Here is a 15,196-nt window from a genome sequence, read left to right as displayed (position 1 = left end):
TCACTTCGGCTCCCAGGGTTTTCACCAAGGTGTTGGCTCCGGCTCTAGCTTTACTGCGTTTACGGGGCATTGCGGTCCTCGGTTAACTGGATGACCTCTTGTTAAGGTTGAAATCATGTGTGACCTTGGCGAGCGATTTGGCCGTGACGGTTCAGACACTTCAGGAATTCGGGTGGACCATCAATTTTCGGAAGTCGGCACTGACTCCCTCAACTCGTCTTAAGTACCTAGGGATGGTCCTGGATTCTGCTCACCCTCGGGTCTTCCTTCCGGAGGACAAACTCTGGACAACGATCTCTCCACTCGGCATGTGGGTGCTGGGCCTGATGGTCTCGGCCTTCGAAGCAGTTCCGTTTGCTCAATTTCACACCAGGACTATGTAAGCGGAGATCCTGGCCAGATGGGACAGGATGCCTCAGTCCTTGGAAAGGAGAATTTCCTTGACTTGTCCGGTGAGGTCGGACCCCTTGTGGTGGTTCCAGTCGCCGTCCGTGACGCAGGGCCAGTCCTTTCGGCCTCTGTTGTCGAGGATTCTCACCACGGATGCCAGCCTATCGGGCTGGGGAGGAGTTCTGGGCACACTTTGTGCCCAGGGGACGTGGTCGGCGGGGGAGACCTCGCTGCCGATAAATGTCCTGGAGTTCCGGGCGATAAAGCTTTGTCTGTCCTGGTGGTCATCTCAGCTTCAGGGGTGTCCGGTTCGGGTAAGGACTGACAATGCCAGGTCCGTGGCATACATAAATCACCAAGGGGGCACGAAGAGTGCCCGGGCGGCCATGGAAGTGGCCGAAATCCTGTCTTGGGCCGAATCGCATGTACCGGCGATCTCGGTTGTTCACATTTCGGGTGTGGACAACTGGCAGGCGGACTGAGTCGCCAGACCTTGGACCAGGGGGAATGGTCCCGGCATCCGGAGGTATTTCGCCATCCTATGTGCCCGGTGGGGGACCCCTGACGTGGATTTGTTTGCGTCTCGTCTCAACAAAAAGGTGGAAAGGTTTGTGGCTAGAACTCGCGATCCTCTGGCAGACGCCGCGGACGCGTCGGTGGTGCCTTGGCACCGCTATCGGCTGATCTATGCCTTTCCTCCGATTCAACTGTTGTCCAGGTTCCTACGCCGGTTGGCGTCGGAACAGATGTCAGTCATTCTAGTGGCCCCGGACTGGCCTCGACAGTCCTGGTACGCAGACATCGTTCAGATGGTCGTTAATCCTCCCTGGAGGCTTCTGCTGTGAGACGATCTTTTGTCTCAAGGACTGATCTTCCATCCTGCTTTACAGTCTCTGGCTTTTAACAGCATGGCTGTTGAAAGCCAGGTCTTGAGGGATAGAGGTCTTCCACAGGCAGGCGTTCATCCCTACCTTGTTAAAGGCACTACAAGGAAGATTTGTCACTGCACCTGGAAAGCGTATATCACTTGGTGCGAGGCGAATGGTCTTCACCCTCGTTCCTTTTCAGTGGCGAAGGTCTTGGCCTTCCTGCAGAAGGGCGCAAATCAGCGTCTGGCGCTGACTACAGTCAAGGGTCAGTTGTCGGCCTTGGCCATCTTTTTTTCAGCGACCTTTGGCATCGCATTCCTTGGTCTGCACCTTCTTTCAGGGGGTGCGACATTTGCCTCCCCCGAGGATAGCTTCCTGGGATCTAAATTTGGTTTTGTCTGTGCTACAACAACCTCCATTTGAGAACATCAGAGAGATTCCTCTGTCTGTGTTATCCCAGAAAGTTGCCTTTCTGGTGGCCATCACGTTGGCTCGCAGAGTGTCTGAATTGGCGGCTCTGTCCTGCCGTTCTCCTTATCTGGTGCTTCATAGAGATAAGGTGGTTCTACAACCGAATCAGTCCTTTCTTCCCTAGGTGGTTTCTTCGTTCCACCTCAATGAGGATATCGTGTTGCCTTGGTTGTGTGCACTACCCAAGCATCCTAAGGAGTTTGCCTTGCATTCCCTGGATGTGGTCCGGGCGGTCAAGGTCTATCTGTCCGCCACGGAGTCGATTTGACAGTCTGATTCCTTATTTGTTCTTCCTGAGGGACTTTGGAAAGGGATCAGCCGCCTCCGCGGCGACCATTTCTAATTGGATCAGACAGATGATTGTTCAGGCCTATTCCATTAAGGGTCGGATTCTTCCTTTTCTGGTAACTGCCCATTCTACACGAGCCGTTAGTGCCTCTTGGGCTTTTCGCCATCAGGCTTCTATGGCTCAGGTGTGCAAGGCGGCGACTTGGTCGTCCGCGCACACTTTCACAAAGTTTTACAAACTTAACGTTTTAGCATCTTCGGATGCCTCCTTTGGCCGCAAGGTTTTTAGTGCGGCAGTTGTTTAAGGGGACATTGTTTTTACTGTCCCTCCTTTTTTGGGGTGTTTTTTTCTGGGTTTCCAGTTTTTTCCTGTGGGCTCAGGTTGTTCCTGGCCGACTGTTTGCGTTACCTTTTCATTTGGTTGCATTGGTTTTCCCACCCCTCATACCTGCACTGCTTTGGGACGTCCTATTAGTGAAGGCTAATACCATCGGGCGGCGACTGTCAGAGGACGCAAGAGAAAATAGAATTTTGTAAGAACTTACCGTAAAATACTTTACTCTGTAGTCCTCTGACAGTAGCTGCCCCCGCCCCTCTGGTTTTTGGATCTGGGGGTTGTTGCCTTCCAGTACTGCTTGCTACAAAATGAGGTAAGATCAGATTGGGTCTAGGATAATGGCCCCCTAGTGGCGTGCCGAGGTATAACGTTTTTTTGTATTAGCCTGATGATGAATTTTCTGCCTAGCCTGCTACTGCAGAGTGCGCCATTACCCATTAGTGAAGGCTAATACCATCGGGCAGCGACTGTCAGAGGACTACAGAGAAAAGAATTTTACGGCAAGTTCTTACAAAAATTCTATTTTTTGTTTATAGCGCAAAAAAATTAAAATCACACAGGTGATCAAATACCACCAAAAGAAAGCTCTATTTGTGGGGGAAAAAGGACATCAATTTTATTTGGGTACAGCATGGCACGACCACGCAATTCTTTGTTAAAGTAACGCAGTGCCGTATCCCAAATTAGGGCCTGGTCATTAAGGGGGCAAATCCTTCCGGTCTTAAAGTGGTTAACCGCTATTCACTGTGCCCTGATTGAATGCACTGTGCAGCGCAAACATACCACTAAGCGGCCCGCAAATTTGGGTGTTCTCCGAATGGGATGCTCTGGCCGAATGTTATCTCGGCCCAAACAGTTCACCAGGCCCAAACTGCCCAACTCTACTAGTAACTAAAGAACATTTAGATTTCATGGATTTAATTTTTTTTTTTTTTATATATATTTTTTAGGGTCCAATTCTTCCCTCAACACCTCGCTGCCTTCACCTGGTGCCTGGCCCTACAGTGCCTCTGAGAATATCCACAGCACTTCAGGTAATTGAGCTATACTAGACACTCTTAAATTTTACTGAATGTAGTACTTCAAATGTTCTTTACGAAAACACAGAGGATACTCTATCTTGGACATGTCTTATCCATGTATTTACTTTTTGCCACACAAATAGCACATCCTAGGAAGTGTATCTACCATAGTGGTGAATGGATGTGTGAAACTCTTCAGTTTAGCATATGAGAAACGCAAGGGATTTTAAACCATTCTTTTCCCCAAGAGAATCATTTGAAAAGAAGACCTTTTGAGACAGGAAGATTGAGTCATCTTGCTTCCGGTTGGGTTATTCAGACTGCCTTCTGAGAAAGATAGTCATTTGTAAGGCTCATTCTTTCATGTCTGTCACATTTTTTTATTGTGCATAATTTTGACAACCTAAGGTCCAGTGTAAAAGCTGCTACTACCCAACACTGATTGAATGGTTTTGGTTTGAATTGTCTGTTAATATATTCTAGTTCTGTTGAGTGCAATATCTGTCAGCTGAACTTCAAACTTTTAGTACAAGTCATCTTTTGCATATTTTCAGTTTGGAAAAGTTACTGAAGTTTCTATCGAACAATTATAGTTCCAGAGTTAAAAAGTATTTTAACCATTTGCCAACCGTCTTGCCCAATATACTTTAGTTTGACAGTAAATACCCTGGCATTTTTTTTTTTTTTGAGTTGGGTCAGCTCTCCCATAAAAGTGATCCCAGCGGCATATTCGCCACAAGATCACTTTCTTTATCGTACATCACAGGACACAGAACCAGTTATAACCATAAATATTTGAGCTATATGGTTACTTATAGGTGAATGGACACTATCAGATCAATCAAACAAGTCCTCGCCTATATAACCCCTCCTATACAGGAGGAAACTCAGTTTCTCTTTCATTCATTGATGGACACTGCTCCTGATTCTTCTTAACCATTGAGTTATACTGCCCCCTACAGGAATAGGGCACTAGACAGGAAAAAGCTTGACTACGCCTATGGGCAGTCTCGGGGGGTATGCACCCACTCTCAGCTATAGGTACTCTTTTTTACCTAGTTCCTTGCTGGGATCTCTGGTCCTGGCCATTTTTTCATTTTAAATGTAATTTTTTTCCTCTTTTTATTATTTTGTTCCTGTGAGAACTACAATCAAGTGCCGGACTGGGTGACGAACTGGATAGTATAGATCCTTAGGGTCCCCCTGGCTAGTGAGCTCGTGCAGACCGCAGCTCCCCACAACATAGCCCCACTGGACGGGGGTTGGCCGGGGAGTTAAACATCTCACGAGGATGCATACGAACGGGCTTTAACCTGAGTCATAGCGTTTCCTCCTGACCGACAGCACCCACATTACGATGGAGCGGTGTCCTGCCCACCCTGTTCCTGGTGTGGTAGTAGCTGTCCCCCCCACTACACCTGGAGGGTTATGGGGTGGACATGGGCCCCTTCTTGGGAAAGTTGGACCCCTGGGTTCTCCTCCCTTCCCCCCCCCCCCCCCCAGCCCCACTAAAATTTCAGTCACTGTCGTTTCTTTGATAACGCGTCGGAGGCACTGGTTCCTTTTGGCACCCCCAGGCCCTCCAAAGAGGCGAGGATGTTCCTCTTTCCGCTTACCTTAACAACTTGTCACAAAACAGTGGGGTTGTCCAAAACGCAGTGGTTGCTAGATGTTTTTTGCTTGCGGTATCCTTATGAGGATTTACTTTGTTAAAGGTGGACGATCCCACCTGTAGTGGACTCGTCAGATTCCAGGTCAAATTGAGTTACCTTCATCCCAGTAAGGAGTCCCCAACCTTTACAGGTCCAGCTAATAAGAGGGCAAATGCTCTGGCCTGCCATATGTGTGCTGTGGCTGATTCGGCAATTAGGCTGGTAATTACTACTGCCCAGGTGTCATAAACTCTGACCGAGTGGGCTAAGCTTTTAACGCCGGGACCTGGGGGGAGAACAGCTTCCCCCTGTCTTTTCGGAGCTGGCGGACCAGTTGGTCCAGGGGCTACAGTTTGTCCACGATGCCTCTTTGGGTGCCGCTCCTTTGTTTTCTAGGCTGTCTGTATCAGCAGTGGTCCTTCGGCATATTGTCTGGCTGAAATGCTGGTCTGTGGACTAGACTTCTAAGAAGGCTTTATCTGATCTTCCTCTTGAAGGGTATCACCTGTCTGAAACTCCCTTGGATGACATTGTTTAGGGTCTCACAGGGGAGAAAAGTGCTCTTCTTCCGCAGGCTACCAAAGGCAAGGAGCCCCGTCATAGACGTGGGCCATTCTCCTCCGCAAAAGTCAGGGTCTCCACCAGCAGTTCCAAGAGGACCTGGTCTGGCAAGCCACGAGCAGGCTCTTCCAGACCTGCAGGCAAGGCTGCCTCTGCGTGAAGGGGCGCCCTCACCTGTATCTGGGGTTAGGGGATGTCTTCACTGATTTCCAGATCCATGGACTTCCCTGGTACAGGACAAGTGGGTCCACAAAGTTATTCGGTCAGGCTACGAGATCGAGTTCGGTCTTGTCCCCCGGAAAGGTTTTTTTCCCTTCCAATGTGCTTCCGGAGTCTCTTTGGGGCAGTGTAAGACTTTTTGCTCAAACCTCTTACATATATTCTCTTACATGATTAAGGGTATTCTGCTTGCCAACATCCCTTATTTGAATTTGTATACATAAAAACATATGAGGAATATTTCTCCTCTAGGAATGGGATTTTTATGGCAATTATACGATTACATATATGTATAAAAAATATATTTTATTTTATTATTCACAGAAAATAAAAGGGTTAAGACCACAAAAATGACATATTGTACATATTCCAATGCATTACTTATAAAGACACCACATGGGTACTATAATGTTGTTTGAGAAGTAGTATTCCCCAACTACTTTTGAATTCGTTCCATGGTGGACGTATATACCCACGAACATGTTCAATAATTGGGGATATCCAGCGGGTTTCGAAATGTGTCAATAAATTCTTCCTCAGGGATATTATATCCACTTCTGCAATACACAATTAGATTCATTATAGAAACAAGAATTTTTCAAAAATAATAATAATAACTTTCCAGTGATCACCATTGCAATGTGCTAACCTTCACTTCAATGCTTCCCAGATCTCTGAGGGAGTGCCTCATAGTCTTCCCAAAAACAGATGATCTTCCTATGTAAGACCGCTGGAAAATTCATCCACAAAAAAAGCTGACCCCTTCACTGAAAAAAAAAAAAAAATGATATACATTTATACACGTCCAGTGTGGGGACAGAGAAACTGCCGACACAGATGACCTTTAGTGGCCGCGAGTACAACCCGCAAGCCGACATGAAGATATATTAAGCCTCCACACGGAGGGGGCTTTCTGTGCCGGACATGGTAAAAAATGCTAGTGGCTTATTGCCATATGGGAAGAAAAGGGGGCACCCACCTCGGTTGCATTGACCTGACTTCCCCACAAAAAACTCCATCAAAGACAAAAAATTAAACAATAGATTGTTAGGGGAAAAAAAATGGCCTTCAAGAAATATAAATCAGAGGGCACTGTATTGGCTTTCGAGCTATACAAGGAGGCAAATAAGAAAAGTAAACACGAAATCAAAATGGCTAAAATCAACTTTGAGAGACAAATAGCGGAGGATAGTAAAAAAAACCCAAAGAAATTCTTTAAATATATCAACAGCAAAAAAACTAGGGCAGAGCATATTGCACACATAATTAGCGATGATGGGGGGATGGTTACAGAGGACACTGAAAAAGCAACCGTGCTGAATGCTTTTTTCTCGTCAGTCTTTACACAGGAAACGGAGGGGTACACTGACCATGACTGTATGGTTAGTAGTAATACACAGGATTTGCCACTATGGCTAACAGAGGGTGAAATCAGGGAAAGGCTGGATAAACTTAACACAAACAAATCACCAGGCCCGGATGGCGTACATCCGAGAGTACTCAAGGAACTCAGTAAGGTTATATCCAGACCACTGTTCCTGATCTTTGCTGACAGTATTAGGACAGGAGATGTACCAGGGGATTGGAAGAAAGCTGACGTGATTCCGATATTCAAAAAGGGCCAGAGGCATATCCCGGGAAATTATAGGCCTGTCAGTTTGACATCAATAGTATGTAAACTTCTGGAGGGGATGATAAGGGACTATATCGTAGAGTTTGCTAAAGACAACAACATCATCAGCAGTAATCAGCACGGGTTTACAAATGGGCGTTCTTGTCAAACCAATCTCTTAGCATTCTACGAAGAGGTGAGCTGTGAGCTAGATAGGGGGAGACCAGTGGATGTGGTGTACTTGGATTTCGCTAAGGCGTTTGATACAGTTCCCCACAAGCGCTTAATTTATAAAATAAGGTCTGCAGGTATCGAAAGCAGGGTTTGCTCTTGGATACGGAATTGGCTTAAAGGGCGTGTCCAAAGGGTGGTAATAAACAGCGCATACTCAGACTGGTCTGAGGTTGTAAGCGGGGTGCCCCAGGGCTCAGTCCTGGGACCAACCTTGTTCAATTTATTCATAAACAGCATTGAGGACGGGATCAGTAGTGCGTTATCAGTTTTTGCAGATGACACAAAATTGGCCAGGGCAATAACTGTACAGCATGAAGCAGATATCCTACAGAATGACCTGGACAAAATTACAGAGTGGGCAACGACATGGCAAATGAGGTTTAACGTGGAGAAGTGTAAGGTTTTGCACTTGGGGAGTAAAAACATAAAAACACAATACACGTTAGGAGGGGAACCCTTGGGGGAATCAAAAATGGAGAAGGATCTGGGAGTCTTGGTTGATGATAGATTAGGCAACAGCATGCAATGTCAAGCGGCAGCTGCCAAAGCCAGCAGAATATTAGCATGCCTAAAGAAAGGGATGTATTCCAGAGATAAGACTATAATCCTTCCACTTTATAAAACTCTGGTCCGACCGCATCTGGAGTATTCTGTCCAGTTCTGGTCGCCAGTCCTCAGGAGGGATGTGTTGGAGCTGGAGAGAGTCCAGAGAAGGGCAACTAAACTAATTAGGGGATTGGAGGACCTTGACTATGAAGAGCGTCTACAATCGCTTGATTTATTCTCCCTGGAGAAGAGACATCTGAGGGGGGACATGATAGCAATTTATAAATATCTTAATGGGGATCCCAGCTTAGAAAAAAAGCTGTTCATTCGAAGGGATTGCATGAGGACTCGAGGGCATACAATGCGATTAGAGGAGAAGCGTTTTAACCACAGGCAACGTGGGGGGTTCTTTACTGTTAGGGCTACAAGATTGTGGAATTCTCTACCACAAGAGGTGGTTTCTGCGGGTAGTATGGTGGCTTTCAAAAGACTCTTAGACTTACATCTCAAGGATCAGAACATTCAGGGGTATGTGAGATGAGTACAGCCACACACACCTACACAGGTTGAACTGGATGGACTATTGTCTTTATTCAACCTCACCTACTATGTAACTATGTAACTATGTAAGATTAATACACATAAACATATGACCCAAAAGGGGTATTCCATTTATATTTCCCATGGAGAAAAAAAAAAGGGAAGAGACTATAGATATAAGGGATGGAATCTGGTTTCACTTAGTCTGTTTTACCTGAATTGTAGCCCTCCAAAAAGGGTCAGAAACTTTATATTTCATTCAAACCTGGGGGGATTGTGGCATTCAGGTGCCTAAAACTTCACGCTGGAGTAGGGTCTTATTTCAATAACCCCCCTTTGGGGAATGTGAATTCAATCCAGCACTGTAAAGTTTACCTTGGGCATTTTATATCCATGATTTTTGGCCACATGTCATCCTAAGGGCAAGTACAAATTGCCAATCCTCATACCTTGCATGTGCTTGCTGATACGTAGTCCTAGTTCTTGTTTCGCTTTACCTACGTAAAAGGAGCCACATTGACATTGCATGAGGTATACCACGCCTTTCGTTTTACAATTGGCAAAATGTTTTAGACAAAATGTATCGCCATTGGGGAGAATTACCTTGGTTCTTTTTTGTATTACAGCACACTGTGGACATGTGCCACAGGGGAAAGTTCCCCATGTTTTACAGGCATCCTTTCTGGACTCCCCTTTATACTCACTTTGAACCAATGTTTCCTCAATAGATCCTGCATTTTTGTAAGTAATTGATGGGTTTTTTTGTCACCAAGTCTCCAAGAATTGGGTCCTCAGTGAGAATAAACCAATACCTTTCAAGAATGCCCCTGATCTTTTTATGTTCGATTGAATATCGCATGATCACTCTTGTCACATCATCTTGTTTCCTTCCAGTAGGCTTGAAAATTAGGTTTTTCTTTTCCATGTCTTTGACCCTGTTGAAGGCCTTTTTCAATGAGGACTTTTTATACCCCCTAGCCAATTGCGTTTCTGTTAGATCGTCTGCCTCACTCTGAAAATCTTCCAGAGTGGTGCAGTTACATTTTATGCACAGGAGTTGGCTATACGGTATAGATTTTTTAAGGGGTTCAGGATGGAAACTGCCGGCATGAAGCAAGGTATTGCCGGCAGTCTCCTTACTGTAAAGCTTACTTGTAAGCTTTCCTCCCTGTTCCTTGAGAATGCTGATGTCAAAATTGATCTTTTGGTGATCATATGACATTGTGAAGAAAAGATTAAAGTCATTACAATTCATTAAATTGAGACACAACTTGAGTTTCTCCTCCTGGACAAACCCAGACCAAAAATAGTTCATCTATGTATCTTTGCCATAGCAATATGTGCTGTGTATGGTTAGACGACTGGTTTACTGAAACCTCTTTACTGTCCCCAGGAAGGAAGGCAAGGTACGTCCAATTCTGTACCTCAAGGCGAAATGCTGCTTTGTGCGAGCACAGAAGTTCTGTATGGAGTCCATTCACATGGTAGTGGTGTCCCTATATCAGGGGATTTCTTCTCGACATCAAGGACGCCTACCTGCACATTCTAATATGTGCTGGTCACCAGCTCTTCCTCCATTTTGCCATTGATGAGGGGCATTATCAGTTTTTGGCGCTGACCTTTGGTCGCACCTCGGGTATTCACAGGAGTGTTGGCCCCAGTGCTGGCATTGTTTGAGTCAGTGGGGGATCACGGTACTGGGGTACCTGCATGATCTTCTTCTGCGAGCGGAGTCTCCGACTGCTCTGAAGGGCTACTGGAGATTGCTCTGTGAGCTCTAAAGGAGTTTGGTTGGATCCTGAACATTCAGGAGTCTGCTTTGGTTCTATCTGCAAAAACTGGGCTATCTGGGTCTGATTCTGGACTCGGCCTCAGCCTCCTAACTTCACAGGAGGTTCTAAGAGACCTGGTCTGGTAAGTCAAAAGTAGGTTCCGCTGGTCCCGCAGATATATCCACCTGTACCTTGGGTGGGGGATGTCTTTGCTTCTTTCCAGGCCTGTGGACCTCTTTTATTTAAGACAAATGGATGCACAAGTTGATTTGGTCCAGTTACAAGATCGAGTTTCGGTCCTTGCCTCCGGCAAGGTTCTTCTCTTCCAACTTGCGTCTGTCCCCGCATTGTCTGCAAGGTGATCTCAGGGCTGTACAGGATCTGCTATCGTAAGGAGTCATTGTACCAGTTTCAGAGTCGGAACGTTTTCAGTGGTTTTATTTAAACCTATTTACTGTCCCCAGGAAGGAAGACAAGGTCCATCCAATCTTAGATCTCAAGGCCCGACCCTCTTTGTGCATGTTGAGAAATTTTGGATGGAGTCTGTTCACAGGATAGTGGCATGTCTTTATCAACGGGATTTTCTGGCATCTATCGAAATCAAGTACGCTTACCTTTATATCCCAATATATGTCGGTCACCAGCGTTTTCTTCGCTTTGCCATGGACGAGGAGCACTATCAATTCATGCCATTACCTTTTGATCTCGCCTCCGCTCTTCGGGTGTTCACAAAAGTTCTGGCCCTGTTGTTAGCTTTGCTCAGGCAGAGGGGGGTTGCTGTACTGAGGTACCTGGACGATCTCCTTCTGCGACTGTCTTGCAAGACGATTTGGACATCACTGTGCAAACCTTGCAGGAGTTCGACTGGACATTAAATTTTCAGAAATCAGCTCGGACTTTGTCCAACAAACTGGACTACCTAGGCCTGACTCTGAATTCAGGCTCAGCCCGGGTGTTTCTTCCAGGGACAAAAATTCTGAAGTTGCAGCATGCGACTCGGCTCCTGCTTATCTAACCGGCAGTCATCTCTCAGGGCTTGCATGCAAGTGCTGGGCATAATGGTCTCCACCTTCGAGGCGGTTCAGTTTGCTCAGTTCCATACCAGACCTCTGCAAAAGAAGATTCTTGCCAAATGGGACAAGAATTCCCAGTCCCTAGACAATCTTATCTATTTGAGCCGGGGTATGAGGGGGGTCCTTGATATGGTGGCTCCGCTCCCCATCTCTTCGACAGGGGAACTTTTCTTCTACTGTATTGGACGGTCGTTACCATGGGTGCCAGACTCCGGGTGGTGCACAGATCCAGCTCAAAGGGCTTGGACTCGGAAGGAGTCCAGTCTGCCAATCAATGTCCTGGAGATTTGGGCAATCAGGGCTGTCCCTGTGGATGGATCATCTGCGAGGCACCCAGTAAGGATTCAATTGGACAATGCCACGGCTGTGGCATATGTCAATCGCCAAGGGGGCACCAAAATTGCCCTGGCAGTCAGAGAAGTGCCCGGCATTCTAAGGTGGGCAGAATGCTTTGTTCCAGCCCTCTCTACTGTTCACATTCCAGGGGTAGAAAATTGGCAGGCAGACTACCTCAGTCGGCAGGCACTGCATCCAGGCGAATGGTCTCTTCACCCGGAGGTGTTACAACAACTGTGTCTCCAGGGGGTGACTCCCGATGTAGACCTGTTCGCCTCTCGTGTCAACCTGGAAGGTTCAGAGGTTTGTGGCAAGGTTTTGAATCCTCTGGCCAACACCTCGGATGGTCTGGTGGCACCTTGAGGTCGGAATTGTCTAATGTATGCCTTTCCTCCATTACAACTTCTGCCGAGACGTCTGGACAGAATCGAGGCAGAAGGGATTGCAGTCATTTTGGTGGCCCCCAGCTGGCCTCGCCAGTCTTGGTACGCAGGCCTAGTAAGACTGGTAGCTGATGCCCCTTGGAGACTCCCTCTCAGAGAAGATCTTTTGTCTCAAGGACCGATCTTCCATCCTGCTTTAAGCCAGGTACTGAGGGACAGAGGGTTGTCGGATTTGGTAATTCCTACACTGTTGAAAGCTAGGAAATCTACTTCTAGGAAGATTTTATCATAGTGTTTGGAGGGCGTACTTTACTTGGTGTGAGTCTTGGGGAGTTTCCCATCCGTTCCTTTTCGGTGTCTTGTCTGCTGGAGTTTCTACAAAGAGGTGTAGATCAGTGTTTGGCCCTGGGCGCACCATCAAGGGGCAGATTTCCGCTTTGGCAATATTCTTCCAATACTCGTTTGGACACAGAGTCCTTGGTTCACACTTTCATTCTGGTCATCTGTGCACACATTCACAAAGTTTTACAAGGTGGATGTACTCGCATCTGCGAATGATGCTTTTGGCCGCAAAGTTTTGCAGGCTGCTTTTGCAGAGGCTCCTCCTCTTGAGGGTGTATTTTTCTTTGGTGCAAGCTCCAGTTGTTCCTGGTTGAGATTCTGTTTTATCTGGTTGGCTACATTTGGCCCTTTTGGGAAATATGTTTATTGCTTTGTTTTTTCCCCACCCTTCATGTTGACACTGCTTTGGGACGTCCCAAGGGTCAAATAAGATATGGAGCTGTGTCCGTAAATGAATGAAAGAGAAAACTACATTTCTCTTACGTCCTCCGACAGTCGCCGCCTCTTCATATTCGTCACATATGGGGTATTAGACTTTGCTCCGAAGGAGTAGCTAGGCAACAGAATATGTTAATAAAGCTTTTAACATATCCCACCCTCAAGGGGTGGTCCCCTCAGTCAATACCCTCCTACTTCCTGCAACCATATCTCAGTTTTAATGTCTAGCTTGTCAGGAGTGGCTGGCTCTCTCTGTGCTGGGACTTTCTGTCCCAGACTCTTTCTTCTTTTTAAAATTTTGTTTGAGTTTTTCTCTCTACCTTTACTTAGCTGTTATTTTGTCAGCGTTAGTTAGTTCTTCGGATGAAGAGGATCATGCAGACTGGGTCTCGGGCTGATCCCCCTGGTCGCAGGTCGTGGGTCAGTGGCTTCCCAGTCTGCCATCGAGCGTTCAGCCAGGTAACGCTCCTGGCACAGTGAACGACCCATCCCTGTTCGGTGCAGGGATGATTGGTGAGGTGGCTACCTCACTGGACGCTGTGCGGTTTCTTAACCCCCCTTGTGTGCGTCTTGAATGCGACTCTCCCTGCCTCATGTGCAGCGGCTTGTTCGCCTGTGCGGGTCCCCCGCGCCATGTGAGGTAAGTGTATTTATGTGGGGACCTGTCTGTCTGGGGGGGTGTCAGTCTGGGACTGTGTAACCTGCCTCTATTCACACTGCTTGTCTCCCTATCTCTCGGCTGCATGCTGTGGGCTGCAAGGGGGGGGGGAGCTGTATGACACTGTGTGTGTCAGACTGGTCAGTGTGAGAAGCTGTGTGCTGTGGGGCATGTTTTTTTGGCATGTTTGGGCATATACAGCGATCGCTGCGGCGATCTGACATGTATTCTGATATTGGAATGTAATGTGTGTTTTAATGCACTGTGGAGCGGCGGTTTCGGCGCCAAACGACGCCATTTTGCCTACACTCGCTCCGGCCGCATGGTTTACATGCATGGCGGCCATTTTCTTGTAGCCTCCATAGGCTTACATAGAGCGCCCTGGCAGCATCACTTCCTCTTTCCAGGAACACAGATCGAGGCAGCAGCAGCGGCGAGGGTCTCCTCAGGTTTTATCCTTCTGTTCTTGCTATCCATTGCCTGTGTTCAGTTTGCATATTCCCTGTGGGGGTCTCATTGTGCTTGAGTGTGGTGCGGTGGGCTGCGCTTGCCGCGCTTGCTTAAAAGGGGCAGTTAACCCTTGGTTGTCTGGCATTACAGGGGCAATGGATTCTCAGGAGGGCAAATTTCCTACAGTATTGGTGGACAGCCAGGGGACCGCTGTTTCCCCCCCAGGGGGGGATTTAGCCACTATTGTGGCTGGCCTTGCTGCTCAGGTGCAAATGCTGGTGGCTGCTCAATCTACTAAAAGGCCCAGAGTTGCTCTTTCCTCTGATTCTGAGGGTGAAGGTGATGGGGCTGTTATGGCGGGGGCCTCCTTATCGGGGTCCCGCTCCTCTCTTGATCTAGTGGGGTCTGAAGTTGAGGGGGTTGATAATTCTCCCCCTGGCTCGCCTGAAGAGCTTGCAATCATGGATGAGTTGATTGCTTCCATTAAGCAAACGCTGCGTTTGCAGGACGAAGTGTGTCCCCCCGCTGCCTTGGCGGCTTATGGGACGCAGAGGAAACGCAGGACGCCGCAGGTTTTTCCCTGCAATGATGATTTTCAGCGCGCTGTTAAGGATCAATGGCGCAATCTGCGCAAACCTTTTGCGGTACCAAGTAGATTCAAGCTGCGTTATCCTTTTTCGCCTTCCACTGATGAAAGGTGGTGTGTGCCTCCACCAGTGGATCATGCAATTGCGGTTTTGAACAAAGCCACTGCGATTCCTGCAGAGGATTCCCCTGTTTTCCGTGATGCCACGGATAGGAGACTGGAGTCTCTTGCCCGTCATACTTATTCTGTTACGGGTTCTATGCTTAAGGCTCTGTTTGCTTCTCTCATGGCGGCCCAGGCGATCGCAAGTTGGACGCAGATGCTTAGGCGCGTCCTAGTGGCCGACTTGGCCTCGCCGGCGACCCTGGATATGGTGGATCAAATCCACCAGGGGGTCATGTATCTGTGTGATGCGGA

The 15,196-nt window shown here is 47.5% G+C and overlaps 1 protein-coding gene across 4 annotated transcripts in view; it reads left to right on the top strand.

Annotated features, from left to right (window-relative positions):
• The window catches only part of TNRC6B (trinucleotide repeat containing adaptor 6B), a 754,281-nt gene that overhangs the window by 666,131 nt on the left and 72,954 nt on the right, over window positions 1-15,196 (top strand). For all 4 annotated transcript variants that reach the window (XM_082265794.1, XM_082265793.1, XM_082265791.1 and 1 more), the window contains one exon: window positions 3,306-3,389. In XM_082265794.1, the coding sequence (XP_082121920.1) occupies window positions 3,306-3,389 (84 nt within the window). The remainder of the gene's footprint in view (window positions 1-3,305; window positions 3,390-15,196) is intronic.

This window comes from Pelophylax lessonae (genome assembly GCF_965119305.1).
Source record: "Pelophylax lessonae genome assembly, chromosome: 8".
NCBI lineage: Eukaryota > Metazoa > Chordata > Amphibia > Anura > Ranidae > Pelophylax > Pelophylax lessonae.
The sequence above is the reverse complement of the archived record's forward strand: the minus strand, read 5'-3'. Positions and strand labels throughout refer to the sequence as shown.